The sequence below is a fragment of the Sminthopsis crassicaudata genome, chromosome 4 (genome assembly GCF_048593235.1).
Source record: "Sminthopsis crassicaudata isolate SCR6 chromosome 4, ASM4859323v1, whole genome shotgun sequence".
NCBI lineage: Eukaryota > Metazoa > Chordata > Mammalia > Dasyuromorphia > Dasyuridae > Sminthopsis > Sminthopsis crassicaudata.
The window spans coordinates 114,188,323-114,206,180 of NC_133620.1; the positions used below are offsets into that span (position 1 = coordinate 114,188,323).

General features: G+C 32.9%; 2 protein-coding genes across 6 annotated transcripts in view; one reads left to right on the forward strand and one right to left on the reverse strand.

Moving 5' to 3' along the window:
• GPATCH2 (G-patch domain containing 2) overlaps positions 1-17,858 on the reverse strand; it is a 459,123-nt gene that overhangs the window by 332,106 nt on the left and 109,159 nt on the right. The gene's annotated exons all lie outside the window — the stretch shown is intronic.
• SPATA17 (spermatogenesis associated 17) overlaps positions 1-17,858 on the forward strand; it is a 267,209-nt gene that overhangs the window by 19,028 nt on the left and 230,323 nt on the right. For both annotated transcript variants that reach the window (XM_074309186.1, XM_074309185.1), the window contains exons 2-3: positions 13,796-13,885; positions 14,561-14,642. In XM_074309186.1, the coding sequence (XP_074165287.1) occupies positions 13,796-13,885; positions 14,561-14,642 (172 nt within the window). The remainder of the gene's footprint in view (positions 1-13,795; positions 13,886-14,560; positions 14,643-17,858) is intronic.

Consider the following 17,858-nt stretch of genomic DNA (forward strand, 5'->3'; position numbering starts at 1 on the left):
ATGTAAAAGAAATAATATTTAGAATGCAGTGGAAAAGACAATCAACAGAATACAAATGTGCAATAGTTTATGGTCATTAAAAATAATTTCTAACGTGCTAAGATTCACAATGGCCTGATGGTTGGTGGTGGTGAAAGCTGAGTGACCAAAAGAGGGGAGATTTTAAAAAGTACATTGGAGGGGGAAAAAAAAGAGGATGAAAAGAGGAATAGATCTGCTGATTTTGAATTAAGTGGAAAGAGCCAGGAATCACTTGAACCTGAAGGATCTTGGGCACCTCACCCTGCCCCACCAAAAGAGAGAATTCACTGTTGAGTCACTATCAACAATTGGCCTCTTAAACTTCATCCAAATCTGATATTCTTTCATTATGAGATGAAAAAATTATATTATGGGATTCTTAAAGTTTAGAAGATAGGTTAGTCATTTCCAACTTTAAGGAAACTGAAATTTCAAAATCTTTCAGGCATTTAAAGTTTCAGCCCTAATAATAATAATAACTCATTTCTATGTTATTTTACAATTTGCAAAACATTTTCCTCAATACAACACTGTCAGGTAGGTAGTATTCTTATTCTTATTTTCATTTTATGTTTGAGTAAACTATGGTTCAGAGAAAGCTGGTGACCACAGTCTCAGGGCTATGCCCATGTCAGTCCCAGAACTTCTACTTCCTTATCTGCCGTTTTTACCCTAGACAAAGCAAAACTTATTTTAAAAACACAGTATTGACTTCTAAGTACAGTTCTTCAAATGTGTTTGTAAATGGTGAATACACATTCACAAATTGATTAGGCACTAAATGTTCCTTTTCTGTCCATATTCACATAGTTTAGAGATGTTCTGAACAATGGAATCATAATATTTATGATCTTAGGTTACAGAAAATTTGGGTTAAGTTCCTAACTCTAATCTTTATTTACTAGTCCGACCTTGCTATGTCACTTCCACTTTCTAGGTTTGCGTTTTCTCATCTCTAAAATGAGGGGCTTTTTCTAGAGAGTTCAAAAGTTCATTTCCAGTTCTGAATTAGTACATGAACTTAGTTGTATGTGTATATTACTGGGAATAAGTTTAACTGTGTTTTTATTATATTTATGTTCAGTGAATTTATGACTATTAAAGATTCACATTCACAAATACAGTGTTATGTGGGATATAGTACCTATTTCTAGTTGGTGATTAAGTGACTCGAAGCTTCCAGCTTTTTCTTCATGTTTTATTGCACCACTGATAATTCTTTTGATCTTTCATCATTATTAATTCATTTAGTATTCATTGTGATAATACTGATCATAATGAATTTATTTGGTATTCATGTAGATGTCATATTTTATGCACAGTTATAGGATTTCCATTGTAATTTACCACTAATTAATATACCATTAAAATAAAGTGTTACCCACATTTTTCACTTAAAACATAAAAAGTGTAGAAGTTCATGACATATTGGTATGAGTCTTCAATATCCCAGTGGTAACCTGAGTATCTGGAAACTACATTTTTCAAGCAATTGGAAAATGAAAAATGTTCATAAAATTCATGTGTCAGCAGACAAGTTATAACTTAACAATAATTTACCTACCAAATTATTTTAATGCCTACTTTTACTTAGAGAAGTCTACTAATGTAATGGATGTGCTTGTATTTTATTTTTATTTACTTCTCCTCTATGTTATCCAAGATTTATGGAAATAGAAATAGCTTCAATAAATGAAATAGCTTACTTATTCAATTGCCTCAGTTTATCTTTGCAAACCCAGAGTAAAGAAAAGTAACATGGAAGAGTGCATAAAAAAAGGGCCTTAAGAGTCAGGTATACCTGAGATCAAGCTCTGCCTCTTACATATACTGATTGTGACCCTGGACAAGTGCCCCAGACTATTCTTTAAAACTGAAGGTTGAAGAGGAGTTGCAGATCTGTAATTTGTAGAGGAAAGTTCTGCATAATGAAATTTCAGGTTCAGGCTTAAAAAAATGATAAAACATTTAACATTAAAAAAAAAAAAACTCTATGAAATAAGGTCTGCGATATTTCATTGAACTTTTGCATTTCAACCAGCCATGATAAATGGATATAAAACTAAAAATTGGCAATGTGGTTACTTATTTGTGACAATACTGGAAATCTGAGTAGGAAAGAGGTTAAAACTACTATACTAGCTCAAATGAGGTTTTAAGGTTATCTATGTATTTCATTTACTCTGGCAATTCCTATTTCTCCCATATAATACATAATAATTTGTCATTTAGGTAGGAAAATATGTCTACTTAAGAGTCATAGAATCATATTTAGAGTTAGAAATTACCTTCGAGGTCTTCTATACTAACCTCTCCTTTCAGCATACAAGTGCTTATTTAACTTCTATTTGAATACTACCTGAGATGAGAAAATTTCCTATCTCTGAAGGTAGCTTGGTCTACTTATACAGTTATCTATTTGGGGGAGGACTATTTTTTTCTGAAATTGAACAGAAATCTGCCTCCTAGGTGACATATCCTTTGATTGTAATTCTGCTCCTCAGAGCATATCAACAGAGATAAGGAAGAGGGAAACTTCCTGGTGAGGAAACTCCCTCTGCCATGCAAAGAATCAATCACTTTCTCTGAGATTTATAATTTTAGGGAGTTTCCTAGAGCACTGAGTAGTAAGGTAACTTTTCAAGGGTCATATAGACAATGTATGAAAAAAGTAGTGCTTGAAACATGGGCTTTCTAACTTCAAGTTAAGCCTTTTATCTACTATACCACAGTCATCCACAACAGGTCCAATCAGAAAAAAGTATAACATACCTTATTTTAAATTCAATAATGTAAGAAATACAAAATTAGAACAGAATGCAAGTAATACAGTTAAGTTTTAGGGAGAAAAAAATTATTCATAATGAAGTTGAACAAGTAGCCCTGTAGTATTGAAAATCACAGTAGAACCCATGACAACAGATTGTTATTGTACATTTTCAGGTATTATATTATTAAAGTGATATTTTCTGAATTTCAATACAAGCCTCTTATAACATGCCTAATCCATTAAGTTTGTTCTTAAAAGCCTCATAAACTTATACCAACTTTAGAGAATGAATTATGTCCCCTCTTTGAATTAATGGACCGATTTCTCACTTATTATAGAGAATACTGATAAGTGAATTTATCCTTTCCACCTTTGAGCCTTGTTAATGATTTTCCCATCTGTGACTGATTGATAGTTCTTACACTACAAACATTTTCCAATCCATAAATAAGAAAAATTTTCATTCAAACTTTTTGATTCTTAACATTATCATTCATTCTCTCCGTGTAACTCTATCTACTCTTCTCTCTCTCATTTTCTTTTTTGTCTTTTTTCTTTTAGCTTCCAAACACCATTGATCTGAAGAAAAATGGTCAAAATATAATAAATTTCACCTTTGATGCCTACTATCTATGCTAACTTGGGAAAACCACTTCTTAACCACCACAACCTAAGGGTTTGTTTCCTCTTCTAAAAATTGAGGGGGTTAGATTCAATAGCCTCTGAAAACTCTCTCAGGTCTAGATCAGTATCTCATGATCTTCCAAATTGAGAATTTTTAACCTGGAACTCATGGCAACCCTGGTGGAGTCCATGAACTTGGATAATAAAAAATAGCTTCCTTATTTTCACTAATTTCTTAACTGAAATTGAACATTCCCAGTCCATTTTGAATATAGGGAACAAAATATCAAAGTATTAGTCTTTTCCAGACTGCCAAAAGGATCCATGAGACAAAATGTTAAGGACTCTTGCTCTCAAAGCAGAAAAAAGTATAATATACCTTATTTAAAATTCAATAATGTAAGAAATACAAAATTAGAACAGAATGCAAGTAATACAGTTAAGTTTTAGGGAGAAAAATTATTCATAATGAAGTTGAACAAGTAGCATTGTAGTGTTGAAAATCACATAGAACCCATGATAACAGATTGTTATTGTACATTTTCAGGTATTATATGATTAAGGTGATATTTTCTGAACTTCAATACAAGCCCCAGTCAGTCATCTTTAAACAAAATGCAATATATCTTCTGCCATCACTGCTGTGATGAAACTACTCACTCTTAAATGTCAGGTCCTAATTGCCAAATTTAGTATTCTTAGTATTTTGTATTTAATATTCTTATTTTTCTCCATCATTTTACATTTTTGACCATAACATGGTGGTCTCTTTAATCATAAAGAGCTTTTTTTTTTCCTATACCACTTATCTCTTATTCTATAGTAAACCTCTTGAAAAAGTTTACAACTGATGATTTTGTGTTCTTCTTATCTATACTGTCCTTAATCCTTTAATCCTCTAATGCATAAACCTATTGAAATCTATGGTTACCAGTGACTTTCACAAATTGCCAAATCTAGTGACCTTTTTTCTGTCTTCATCCTTGAAGTCTGCAGTTTTTAATCTATTGATCATTTCCTGAAATCAAATATTTATCCTATAGCTTCAAAGACAGCATAACTTCAATCTACCTAGAAGGTAAATGGTTTCCATCTACCTTTATAATTGTTCCTTCTTTGTTTCCTTTACTGCATCATCTTCCTAACCTTTCAATGTGAGAATTCTCCAAGATGCTTTCCTAAGCTCTATTCTACAGTCTCTTTACTCTCCTTTTTTTTATTTTATTTATTTATTTAATCATGTATTTTAAGTACCATATCTTTGTGTTAGATTCTCCAAACTATATATCTTAAGTTGGACCTCTCTTATGAGCTCTACATCTTGGTTTTTTACTTCCTTTTGCATACCTGAAATTCATTATATTCACAACCTAGTTCATTGTCTTTTTTCCTTAGACATATTTCCTTATGATTTCACTATTTTTTTTTCCTCCTATAGCACTATAATTCATTTGTTTTCCAATAGTTGTAATCTTCAGTTAGCTTTGAAACTTCCTTTCTCCTTACTTCTCATATCCATTCATTTATCTCGTGTTGAATCTATCTCCATAATATTTCTTAACTTTAACTCCAGCTATCTTTCCCAATAGTTTTTCCCTTAAGACAAATTTCTATTCCCATCCATCTGAAATATTGGTAGCTGCCTTAGAGATCATTCCATCTTGGCTTCCAATCCATCCCAATCTATCCTTTTTAATTGCATCAACATAATCTTTTTTAATGAATAAAGTTGACTGCATTACTATTTGCCCATATATCTTTGGTAGATGCCTATTGTCTACTTAACAAAATTCAAATTCCTCCACTGGCAGTGAAGTGCCTCCAAAGTTTCATACCACTATTTGCTTTTGGCCTATCTCGTGTTATCCTCATATGATGTCTATTATCCAGTAAAAAATTGACTGTATTTTGCCACTCAAACATGAATTGTATTCTCAGTCTCACATCTTTGTTCTACCTGTTTCCTGTAACTAAAATACTGCTGACTCTTCCCCCCTCACATTTATTCCCATTTTACTTAGTGAATTATTACTGATATTTTAAACTAAGCCAAAGTCAAATATTACCACCTTCAGAAAGCATTTATCTCTCCAGTCAGTACTCATCTCCTCAGACCCCATGTAAACACTTTTATTTTCCAAATCTCTTAGTTAAATTTGTCAAGTCAGCAAGCATTAAGTGTCAGTGTATCCTGAGACAAACAGGATTAAGTGACTTGCTCCAAGTAACACAGATATTGAATGTCTGAGGTTAAATTTGAACTCAATAACTTGACACCAGGTTGAGCAGTCTATCCACTGTATCACTTAACTTCCCAGGAAAAACCAACAAACAACCACCTTCACCTCTCAATTAGATACTTATGGGTTTAATTTAAAATAACCCAAAGGAAGATACTAGCATTAAGGGGGATTAAGAAAACTTTTTGTAGAAGGGAAGATTTTTAGTTGAGACTTCAAGGAAACAAGGGAAGTTAGGAGAAAGTAGGAGAACATTCCCAGTTTGGGAGAATGCCGGTGAAAATGCCTAGAGTCACAATATTTTCTAAAAGGAACAGGAAGGAAACCAGTGTCATTGGAACACAGATGATGTGGGAGTAAGGTGTTAGAAGAATGGAAAGGAGGAAGGAACAGGTTTTAAATGGATTGTGTGCTAAATAGATTAGCTTATGTTGCTTTTGGAGATGATAGGGAATCACTGAATTTTTTTGAATGAGGAGAGGAGGGCTATGTCACATGGTCAGACCTGCACTTTAGAAAGATTAACTTAACAACTAAATGGATAATGGACTACAGTAATAAGAGTTTTGAGGTTTAGATAGCAACCAAAAGGTTATTGAAGTAATCTAGGTGTGAGATGATGAAAATCTGTACCAGAGTAGTGGCAATCTCAAAGGAGAGAAAATACTATATGTAAGATGTTAAGAAAGGCAAAATTGATAGGACTTAGCAAAAGATTGGGTAGTTAGAGAGAATGAAGGATTGACAATGAATATAGATTGCCATTTGGGGTGATAGGGAAGATAGTGGTACATTTAACAATAATAGAAAAGTAGAGAAGAAATAGCAGATTGGGGGGAAAAGAGTATTTTTAGACATGTTGAATTTAAACTACGTGACATCCTTCTTGATCTTTCATCAATTTTCAATCCTGTTGATCATCCTTTTTTCATTGATGGTATTAGTATCTATTATTAGACACTATTAATAGTAGCTACTGTTAGTAATAAACAGTTGGGGAAGTAGGTTGAAATTTAGAAGAGGGGCTAGGGCTAGAAAAGTAAATGTGAGAATCATCTACATAGGTATGATTATTAAATCTATGGAAGCTGATGGTATTTGTTTGTTGTCTCTTCTAGATTGTGAGCTCCTTGAGGGCGGAGACTAATTTTTTTTTTTTTGTCTCTTTTTTGTATTCCCAGTGCTTAGCACAATGTTTGGCCTGTAATAAGTATTTAATACATTAATACATTTAATATAGTCCAATCCTACATGAACAATAATTTCATTTACAAAATCACCAGAAAATAATTCGGTGCCCAATTTGAATTTCAAGTTATCAGGAATTTATTATCTACCAAAACATAAAAAGTTTTTTCCTTATATCCCAAATTATTGCTGCCTAATTTTCTAAGCATTCACAAACCACCTTCTGGGTAATAATTATCAGAATTTCATCAGGAATCAAATTCACATTCATCATTATATAAATTAAAAAATCTTATCCTCTATATGAATGTTAGAACATTGAGAATTAGAACATTTACTACAAGGGTGTTTGGGATTCTGCTGAGAGGGAGTCCCAGGGCCACCTCAACCTCTGATGCACAATAAGTTTTCTCCCATGTTGCAGAAATGCCCTTGTTGAGCAAGGAGCATTGATTTGATTGGGGGAACGAGTATAAGCCGAGGGTCACAGCCAGTGGCTACATAAACAAGGATGCCTGAACAGGGCCTCTCCCTTGTGAACTGAGCTGTTGAATTGCTGGATCAGCTCTCCTCCCATTGGTAGATACCATGCAAGCACAAATCCCACAAGCTGCTTCTCTGAATGGTGATTGGGGATTGCCTACTATTCACGTGCTGGTCACACTTGCAAAAATGTATATCAACTAGGCTGTATGGCATAATAAACTGGAGCTCTTTTACACTCTATGAGTCTCCTGCTTCATTCATCTTGCCTCTAGGATCAAAGGGCTCATATGCTATGAGCTCTTAAAAGACAGTTGCAAAACTGACTCCCAGGAATAGGGACAGGCACCTAGAAGAGTGCCAGAGCGACCACTTCTCAGTCAAGCACTGCTACATGGTCAAGACAACTTTAAGGACTCCAGAGGGAGAGTCCACCAAACTACCTTGTTTCTGGACAAGGCAGAGTGAGTCAGAGATGGTTAAGTAATCTAATGGGGCAGAAAATAGATGCTGTACTCCCTTCAGACAGGGAAGCATATGCTAGGACTATATATAAATGTATAAAAGAGCAGGGGTGCACAGTTCAATTAGGAGACATTAGGAAATTCCTGGACATTGCTTACAAAGTTTCTCCCTGGTTATCTGAGGAAGGTTGTTATAATTGTGATAGATGTATTGTTTTTGGTGAACAGCTCACCACTTATGATAAGCAATGCCCAGGAGAAATACAAGTATTGAAATTAGATCAACTCATCAATATCATTTCAGATAGTCACTATGCAGTTGGGGTAATCCAGAGAATAGAGACAGCATATATAAAGCTCAAACAGGACCTATCTTCTCATTGTTTCAGGAGGTACAAGAGGTCATTTTAATTAAAATCCATCCTTTTTATATAATGCACTTCTGCTCTCATATGGACGGCCTGGGACCTACATTTGAAGGAAATAAAATAGTGGATAGTCTGCTGATACAATGTATTCTTTACTGCCCTCTAGAACAAGGAATAAAAGCTCATGAACATTTGTAATTGTCTGCCAGATCTCTTCTAAGATTGTATGGGCTGTCCCAGCAAGAAGCAGCAAGCATAGTAAAAAGATGTGTAGCTTTTGTACCATATTCTCAAAGACCTGTAAGGCTGGGGATTAACCCAGAGGTTACAGGCCAAATGATATATGGCAAATAGATGTTACATATATGGGAAAAGCATGCATTCATGTTACAGTTGACACTTATTCAGGCTTGTATCTGCATCTTCTCAATGAGAGGAAGCTGCTTCACATGTAATAAATCACCTATTTCACTGTTTTGCCTCTATGGGAATCCCACATACCATTAAGAATGATAATAGACTTCATATACCTTAAAAATATTAAAACAGTTCTTACAGGAATTCTCTATACACAATTTTTTTTTTTTTTTAAGATTCCTTACAACCCTACTGGTAGGCCATTGTAAAAAGAACTAATCAGATCCTCAAGAGATTTATCAAAAAAAAGAGGGAGATGGTGGTAGGGTTACTCAGAAAGATATAGATAAAGCATGTACACAATAAATTAAATTTTGATTCAAATGATTTAAGTCCAGCTATGAAATACTCTCAGGTGAACATAGATGGAGAATCACTCAAAGATAATACCCCATCTTCATTAAGAAGGCCCCCAAAGAATGAGACCATGGTAATGAAAAAGGGTTCTGAAGGATGGGAAGGACCCTATAGGATTCCAATGTAGGGACCAGGATATGCTTATATCTCCACAAGGAGAAAAGCTTCAGCAATGGATTCCCACCAGACATCTCAAAGTTGTCCATACAAATGAAGAGAAAAAGAAGGAAGAAGAGGTGACTATTCAACAGGAGGAGAAGACATGCCCCCAAGACCACTAGCAAGATGCTTTATATATATATATGTGTGTGTGTGTGTTTGTGTTTCACACACTCAGGATTGGCAAAAGAGGCCAAAAGGTGGCCTGGACCCACCATGGTCTACATTGTCTCATGGGGGGTAGGTTGTATCATGTAACACATGCTGGGCATGCAGGAGACACCCTGTCATATCAATATCCTTATCCACATAGGAGGGTTGCAGTGGTGTATCTACAAAATGGATCATCAGGTTGACCCCACACAAATCTCCATGGGGCACATTTTTGTCACTCAAGAATTGGGTCAGTAGTTTGGCACATGGAAAAATATCTTAGGGCCTGGTTCTTTGGACAAATGGCATGAAAATTGATTACCAGTTTTATACTAAATCCAGTCTGGGAGGGAATTATGCATTTATGTAGGGAGACTCTTTATTACCAAAGAAAAAATAGATTTTTACAATGATACTTGTTGGAATTGTATACTGAAATTGAAAATCAGACTATTTGTGATCACTAGAGCTCATGTATCAATGCTTCCTGTCAAAGTAAGAAATAGACCTTAATCCCATTAGAAAAAAAAAGAAATATCATTGGAAATAGGAGCAGAACTATAGTTATTAAAACTCCAGGCTCAATTATAATGTGAATCCAGATAAAACTGCTGAAAAAAAACATTGGTTTGATGATAACCTCTTTTCATGGTGGTTAAAATTAGAATCTTGCATTGCCCCATGTATTATGTTGTTACTGCTTTGTTGTTGCCCTATGATGTTAGGATGCTTTTATAGATCTTTCTTCACCATCCTTTCAGAGGTTACAGCTCAAGAAAGGACTTTTTATCTAAAGGATAAAGGGGGAATTGCAAGGGTATGGGATTCTGCTGAGAGGGAGTACCAAAACCACCTCAACCTTTGATGCACATAAGTTTTCTGCCATGTTGCACAACTGCCCTTGTTGAGCAAGGAGCAATGATTTATGATTATGTGAATGGGTAAGCTGGAGAATCACAGCCAGTGACTATGTATATAGGGATGCCTGAATAGGGCCTTTTGCCTGTGAGCGAGCTGCTAAATTGCTGGATTGCCTCTCCTCCCATTGGCAGATACCATGCATATGCAGAATCCACAAGTTGCTTCTCTGAATGATGTCTGGGGATTGCCTGCTGTTCACGCACTAATCATACTTGCAAAAATGTTATCAGCAAAGCTGAAAACATAATAAGCTGGAGCTCTTTTCCCATCTTATGAGTCTCCTGCCTCATTCATCTCTCTTCTGAGATCAAAGGGCTCATATGTTTTGAGCTCTTAAAAGATGGCTGCAACAATTTGCCCTTTTCTGGTCCTGTGGCTGAACTTCCATTCTTGGAAACATTTTTGTCATTCACAACTAGCATTTTCAGTACCCTAGGATGATGTCTGTCTGCACTTGATAATTTGAACTCATTGAGAAGAGTTAGATATCTATTTTCTTTATGTTTTTTGTTTATCTTGATTTTAACTTACGGTTAAGCACTTTTGCCCTATCTTTCTCAGTCCATGAATTGTTCAATTTGACAAAGAAAATAGAAGAATTAGAGTTGAAATTTTTGCTGCCATTCCATCTATCCATCAATATCTCATTCCAATTGAGTTATAGTTCTGTCCATTATTTGATCTTTCTCATGCTTTCAACATAGCTTAAAAATTATTACAGTGGAAAATTAGTGTTGATTTTCTTATCTTAAAAATATTATTTGTAGTTTCATAACATGTAGTGATTAGAGCATTCTGGTTTTGTTTATCTTATAGCACTACCAAGCCATTTACTTCTAGCTTTCTGATTCCAATTTAAAGCTTTTCTTTTTTTAGAATTTTCTTTTATCTTCCTGATTTAGTAATTACTTTTTAAAAATGAAATCATTTAACACCAAAGAAAAACTTCTCCTTATAATCTTTTTAGTATATCTGATCAAAAAATCATTTCCTTTAAAAGACAAAAAGAGAACCCTGAGAAAAGAATTCATACTAAAAGGAGTTATCTTGAAAGAAGAGTATCTTCGAGAATTCTTAAAGCTATAGAACAACTATATTTCTTAAGGAATATTTCTTCCCATTAAGCCTTTTTCCTTTTCAAACTCTAGGTATCACTTAGACTAAAATAAATAGTAGATTTAAAATTCAAGAGTAGATTTCAAGACATTGAAGAAAATTTTAGAAACTAAATATGTAACCAAATTCTCTATAGTCTCTAGTATGATCTCAGTGGCCATAAATTAAAAATAAATGCTGAGAAATTTAATTCAAAATAGCATAAAAGGTTTTGTCTCTTGACATCCCTAATGTATCTACAGCAGGCTAAAGTATTCTTTCCCTAAGATCTATGAATAAATAAGCTTTGAATTAGTTTTTTGGTTTTTTTTTTTTAATTATCCTATTACTAAGCTCAATGTAGATCAGAGATGGAGGCATTAACTCATGTATGAAGTTTGTTCAGTAGGAACAAGCAATTAAAAATCCAGGCTACTAGATCAATTTACTATTATTTTTTGGTAGAATTGGACCATTTATTTCCATAGTGATTAAAATTTATATTTGGAATCATGACATTTCATTTTAATGAAAAAAAAAAAAGATTTTTGAATATGTGTGTGTATTTGTGTGTGAGAAGGTTGAATTGGGCTAAAAATGATTTACAACTTTCTGAACTTTCTTACCTTCTCAAACTTGGAGAATAACTATCTGAATGGGAGTAATCAAATGCACAATAATTTTCTCTTTGATATGAGGTTTTCAAAATTTGGCAATAATATTTCTATATATTTCTACATAGGATCTCTTTGAGGTTGTGATCAATGGATTTTTCTTGTTTCTACTTTCTTCTCATCTTTTTCACACTAGGACAATTTTCTTGGATTATTTCTTGCATCATTATGAAAAGATTCTTTTTTTGGTCACAACTTTCAAACAGTCTAATCTTATATTTTCTATTCTTGATGTCTTCTCCAAATCTGCCTTTTTAAAAAATATTTCACATTCTTTTTTTCATTCTTTAGAATCTGATTTTTTTATTTTTTGATCTTTCATGGTTTCACTGACTTCACCTTGCCTGAATTCTAATTTTCAAAGTTATTTTCATATTTGAGACTTGATATATCCTTTTCTAGCTGGTTAACATTTTTTTTTCATATTCTTGTTTTTCTTTGATGGTTTTTATTTTGTTTTTAGTTTTTTCCTCAATGTCTCTCATTTGATTTTTAAATTATTTTTTGAGTTCTCCTATGAATACTTTCTGGGCAGGAGACCATTTCACATTACTCTTTGGGGAAGAAGAAGCTCTTTTTTCCTCAATGCCCTATTCTAAAGATGAACCCTGGTCTTCCCTGTTTCCATAGTAAGTTTCTATGATTTCTATAAAAAATTTCTTTGCCAGATCATATTAAAAAACAACAACAACAACAACAACAACAACAATATGTATTAGTGTTAGCATCTCTAATCCTGGGATGGGGTAATAGTACCTCTAGCTTCACCTGAGCTCTCCCCTCTGATCTGGAACTTCAAACCAAGAGCTCCATCCTCTGACAAGTACTTGTAACTCTGCAATGTCCCTTCCCCACTGCCTCTGAGCTCTCCAAGTGCTGGTTCCAGGGCTGAATCCTAACCAACCAAGATTCACTCAATCTTTCCAGACTCAAATCTCAACTCTACAAACAGTCTAGGAGGTGAAAGTTTCTGCGGTTCCTGCTGAAGCCCCAATTAAACCCAGCTCATCCCAGGGCTCCACCTGATTTTTCTGTGGAGCTAGCCTGGAAATGTTTGCCCAGGCCTGGGGACTTTCTTAGATCTTCTTGATCTTTCATCAGTTTATTTTTGCCCTGAGGTGCAAATTCTATTTCTTGGGGAAATCTGGAGAGCTTGAAATTTACCAATCTACTCTGCCATCTTCCCCAAATTCTCCCCAGTTATCTTTTAACTTACAATGTTGTGATCAGAACAATTCTGTAATACTTAGGTAGGCATATTGGAGGTGAATAAAATTAAGAAAAGATTTGCTTCAATTAAACTTTCCAACTTTAATTGACATTTGATTATAAAATATACCCTTTATAAGTATCAGAACATTGTCTCCTCCCTCATTTAATTTCAGTGACTTTTCTTAAGAGTTTATTTAGATTGACATTATGTAATGGGTCATAGGAGTAGTTGACTCAGTTGGTCACTGAAGTGGAAAATGCTGAAATTCGTGACTTTCACATTATATTTGCAGGAGTTAAACAGTAAAATCAAGTTATCTAAAGATTTTTTTTTCTAATTACATCAATATTGGTATCCTAAAAGAATAATAAAGTATGTATTCCTTTCTATTCCATGATGAAAAAAAATTACAAATCAGTTGATTATAAAAATAAAAAGTAAAGCTGTTAAAAGATAACCTTAGAAGAAAGTACATTTTGAAATATAGCTTGTGATGTTTGAAATGCTTTCTTAGTGTTTTAATTTTTTTAAAGGTGACATTTGAATTATAATTATTTTAATGAAAGAAAGTAAAGATTAACAGACTGACTTTGTATCAAAACTGAAATGTCAATTACTAATGGAATGCTTTTTAAACAATATTTTCAGGACTGCAGATGGACATAGAAAAAGGGAGTATAATGCAGCAGTTAAAATACAGAGCTGGTTTCGAGGATGTAGAGTTCGAGCTTATATCAGGTATATTGATTTTTGAAAATTCAGATATATCATTCAAAAGATATAGATTTGAAATGTGCAATTTTGGGTTTTTTTTCAACCTTTAAAATTCTCATAAAGATTAAACTAGAAAATACTCTTTTTAGAACAATGATACATATTAATTCTGAAATATTTCCTCATTAAAAAACTAAGTGTGTTGATTTGACATACTGAGGAACTTTCGAAATTCACAAATGACAGATTTATCAGAAGCAGTTTGTCACTCTTAGATTTTTTTCCAATATTTAAAAATCTTATCTTACTCTACAGGATATAATACACTGGTCTTTTTTTCTTTGTCTTTTTTGCTAAAGGGAGAGAAATTCTTCTTAACCAAACAAGTTGTTGCAATTCTCTTCTCCATGTTGAATAATAAATGGGGATGTAGAGAGAACTGAAGAATAGAGTGGGATTTAGAGAAAGTATCACCAAACTATTTCTACTATTATTACACTTATCTGGCTTTACAGAGCTATGATTGTGAGAAAAGGCCATCAAAAAAATGGTTTCTATCCTAAAGATGACCTCAGACATCTATCTCTTAATCTAAATATTATATAAACACTGAAAATTAAAATGTTAGCAATGAGATTTTTTCCAAAAAATTATCAAAATTTAAAAAAAAATGAAATCATCTCATGATTAACATTTCAGATATTTACACAAAATGATGACGATTATACAGAAATGGTGGAGAGGTTATTTGGGAAGAAAACAATATCGACAAATGGTAAAGGTAATCACATAAATTAAACATTTTTTTTTTAATTATAGAGTATAAATCAGGGGCTATTGCCTTATGTACTAATTGTTTAAAATTAACAAAATTTGTGAGCATACTGCTTTTTCTGAAAATCTACATATGATATAAATAATTATATAAATTTACCTAAAGAGAGAATATGGTCAGTTTTGGGGTTGATATTCCTTACTCTAATTTAATTGTAAAAATAATGAGTCAATTCCTCTATCTTCTACTGTTCTCCATGTTATTGGTTTAAATTTCTTAACTAATGAACCTTGAAATACTTGAGATTTGCCTTGAGGCACATAGCAGATCACAGCCATCTAATTCCCCTAAGGGACTTCAAGAGAGCAGCATTGTATGATAAGCAACTAGTTTAAAACTTGGCTAAGAAGCTTAAGAAATTAAGGGGAAAAAATATTTTCCTGAACATAAAATTGGAAGGTTTTTTTAATCAGTTGCTTGCTTCACTAATTTTCTAATTTGTTAATATTTTCTATTACAATGGTTTTTAATTTGTTTTTCATTTGTTCTTGATTAATTGCATCTAAAGCAAATTATTTTTTCACAGAAATAAACATGCACAGAGAAAATAAAAAATAAACATATGACTAAATAAAATGAGTTCACATATAACAAAGGAACTTTAGAACATGCTAATAAGCCACATGAATTAGTACTTTGGAGAAGATCCTAATGCTTCATAGCTACCATAAATAAAAGTTGTCATAGAACAACTCTAGCATGTGGAATGTAGATTTCTTTAATATATGCCTTTGTAAATAAGTTTTAGCTGTCTTTTAAAAAATTTTTTTTGAAAATTCCCAAGTATTTTTTTTTTCTGTCCCACCCTAGAAAGGAGCTTCATAAGAAAAACAGTCAAGCAAAAGAAATTCCTGTATTGGCTATGTCCAAAAATATGTCTCATTTTAGTAGCTACATGGCATGGTGAATAAAGCACTATCCCTAGAGTCAGGAAGATTTGAGATCAAATCCAGCCTCAGACACTAATTATCTGTGTATCTCTGAGCAAGTCCACAACTATAATAGGAATAATAATAGCAATTATTTCTCAGAATTGTGAAGAGCAAATGAATTATCTATAAAGAGTTCTTACCACAGTACTTGACACATAGTGAATACTTTATAAATGCTCATTCCTTTACCACTTTACTCTTCTGCATGAGTACATCATCTCATTGTTAGGAGAAAGGGTAGCATTCATTATCCATATTCTGATATTGTAATTATAATTAATAATTATATTGATCATAGTTCTTAAGTTTTTAAAATAATTATCCATACAATGTTGATATTATAGTATAAATTTTTTAGGTTCTATTCAGTTCACTTTGAATTAGTCCATATATCTTTTCCCAAGTTTATCTGAAACTACTCTTTAGTTAATTTCTTAAATCCCAATACTAGTCCATTATATCTTTATATAGTAATTTACTTGTTCCCCAAATGATGTTCCTTTTTCAAGGTTTTTGCCACCAAAAAGTGGAAACTTTCAATATTCTTATACATGTAAGAATTTTCCTTTTTCCTTGATTTCTTTGGAGTATAGATTAGTAATTATGTTAATTAGTGGAAGGTTATGCACAATTTAGTAACTTTGGGGGCTTAGTTCTTATTTGCTTTTCAGAATGACTACCAAACCAATTCATAGCTACAGAGTATATCAATGTGCCTGCTTTCCAGTTGCCTCTCCAAGATTTCCATTTTTCTTTTCTTCTTTTTTTTGTTGGTCAATTTTGACTATTTGATAGGTTGTGTGAAAACTTGAAATTGATTAATTTACATTTCTTTTATTATAAATTATTTAAAGCATTTTTTATTGTTGAATTTTTTTTTTCCATTTTATGGCTCTAGAGAACTTCATTCTAGAGAACTAGAGAATTTCTTCCCTTGAGAATTGTCAATTTGGCTATATTTGGGAAATAACACTTATTTTTATTTTTATTTAATATAACTTTATATTTAATTTATTCAAATTATTTTATTTAATTTTAGTTTTATTTTATTTGTTAATTTTATATTAAAAATTAAATTTATTTCATTTTTATTTTAAAATTTAATTTTTAATTTTTACTTAATCTTATTTTATTTTAACAATTATAATATGTCTTAGAAATGAAGCACCTGTCTGAGTAACATGCTGCAGATTTCTTCCCTTTCCTTTCCTCTAATTAACTTTTCCCTTCTAGTCTTAGCTACATTGAATTTGCCTGGGCAGAACCTTTAATTTTAAATATTTTTCTTCACCCTATTTTCTTATACCTTTTCTCTCTTTGCTTTCAATCCCCTCTTTATAAAGAAGAATAAAAGTATGGAATTAGGACTGTACTTAATACCAATATTCTATGTTTGATGCAAACAGTTTCCACTTCTTCCTCCCATAGGCTCTTACCTCCCCCTCCTCCTCCTTTTCTTTTGAACTTCTCCAAATTCTGATTTAAGGCTGATTTTGCTTTTATAATTAATCCCTCCCTATAACCACCCTTCTTCTTGTGTTCTCTTTGTTCTTTTTCTTTATTCTTCCTTTTTTCCCTGTTGAATTGAATGTACGTTTCCACCAAGCTTTTTATGTTTGTTTGTTCTAATTTCCTTTGACTAGTTCAAATGACAATGAGGTTCAATTTATGGCTACCTCTTCCCCTTTACTTCCACTTGCACTTCCTGATTGAGAAATTAAAAAAAAAAAAAAAAAAAAAGTGGCTCTTATGCCGTCCCTTTTTCATCAATAATGTATACTTTCCCTTATTTAGTCTCTTCTTTTTATATCACAAAAATACAACAAAAATCATTCTCAAGCCTTGTATCTAATTTGACTTCCTCTAATACTCATGATGACATTACTGTTGTTCTTGTTATTGTTCATTCACTTTTCAATTCTGTCTGACTCTTCATGACCCAGAGTTTGGAGTTTTCTTGGTAAAGATACTGGATGTCACTTGCTTTTCTAGGTCATTTTAATAGGGAATGGTTACAAATAGGGTTAAGTGATTTGGCCAGTGTTGCATAGCTAGTAAGTATCTGAGGCCAGATTTGATCAGGAGTTTTCCTGATTTCAGGTCTAAGACTCCACTGTAGCATGCATCTGGTTTTATTGCTGTTCAGTCATTTTTTAGTTTTAGCCAATTTTTCATGATCCCTTTTGGAGTTTTCTTGAAAGAGATACGGAATGATTTGTCATTTCCTTCT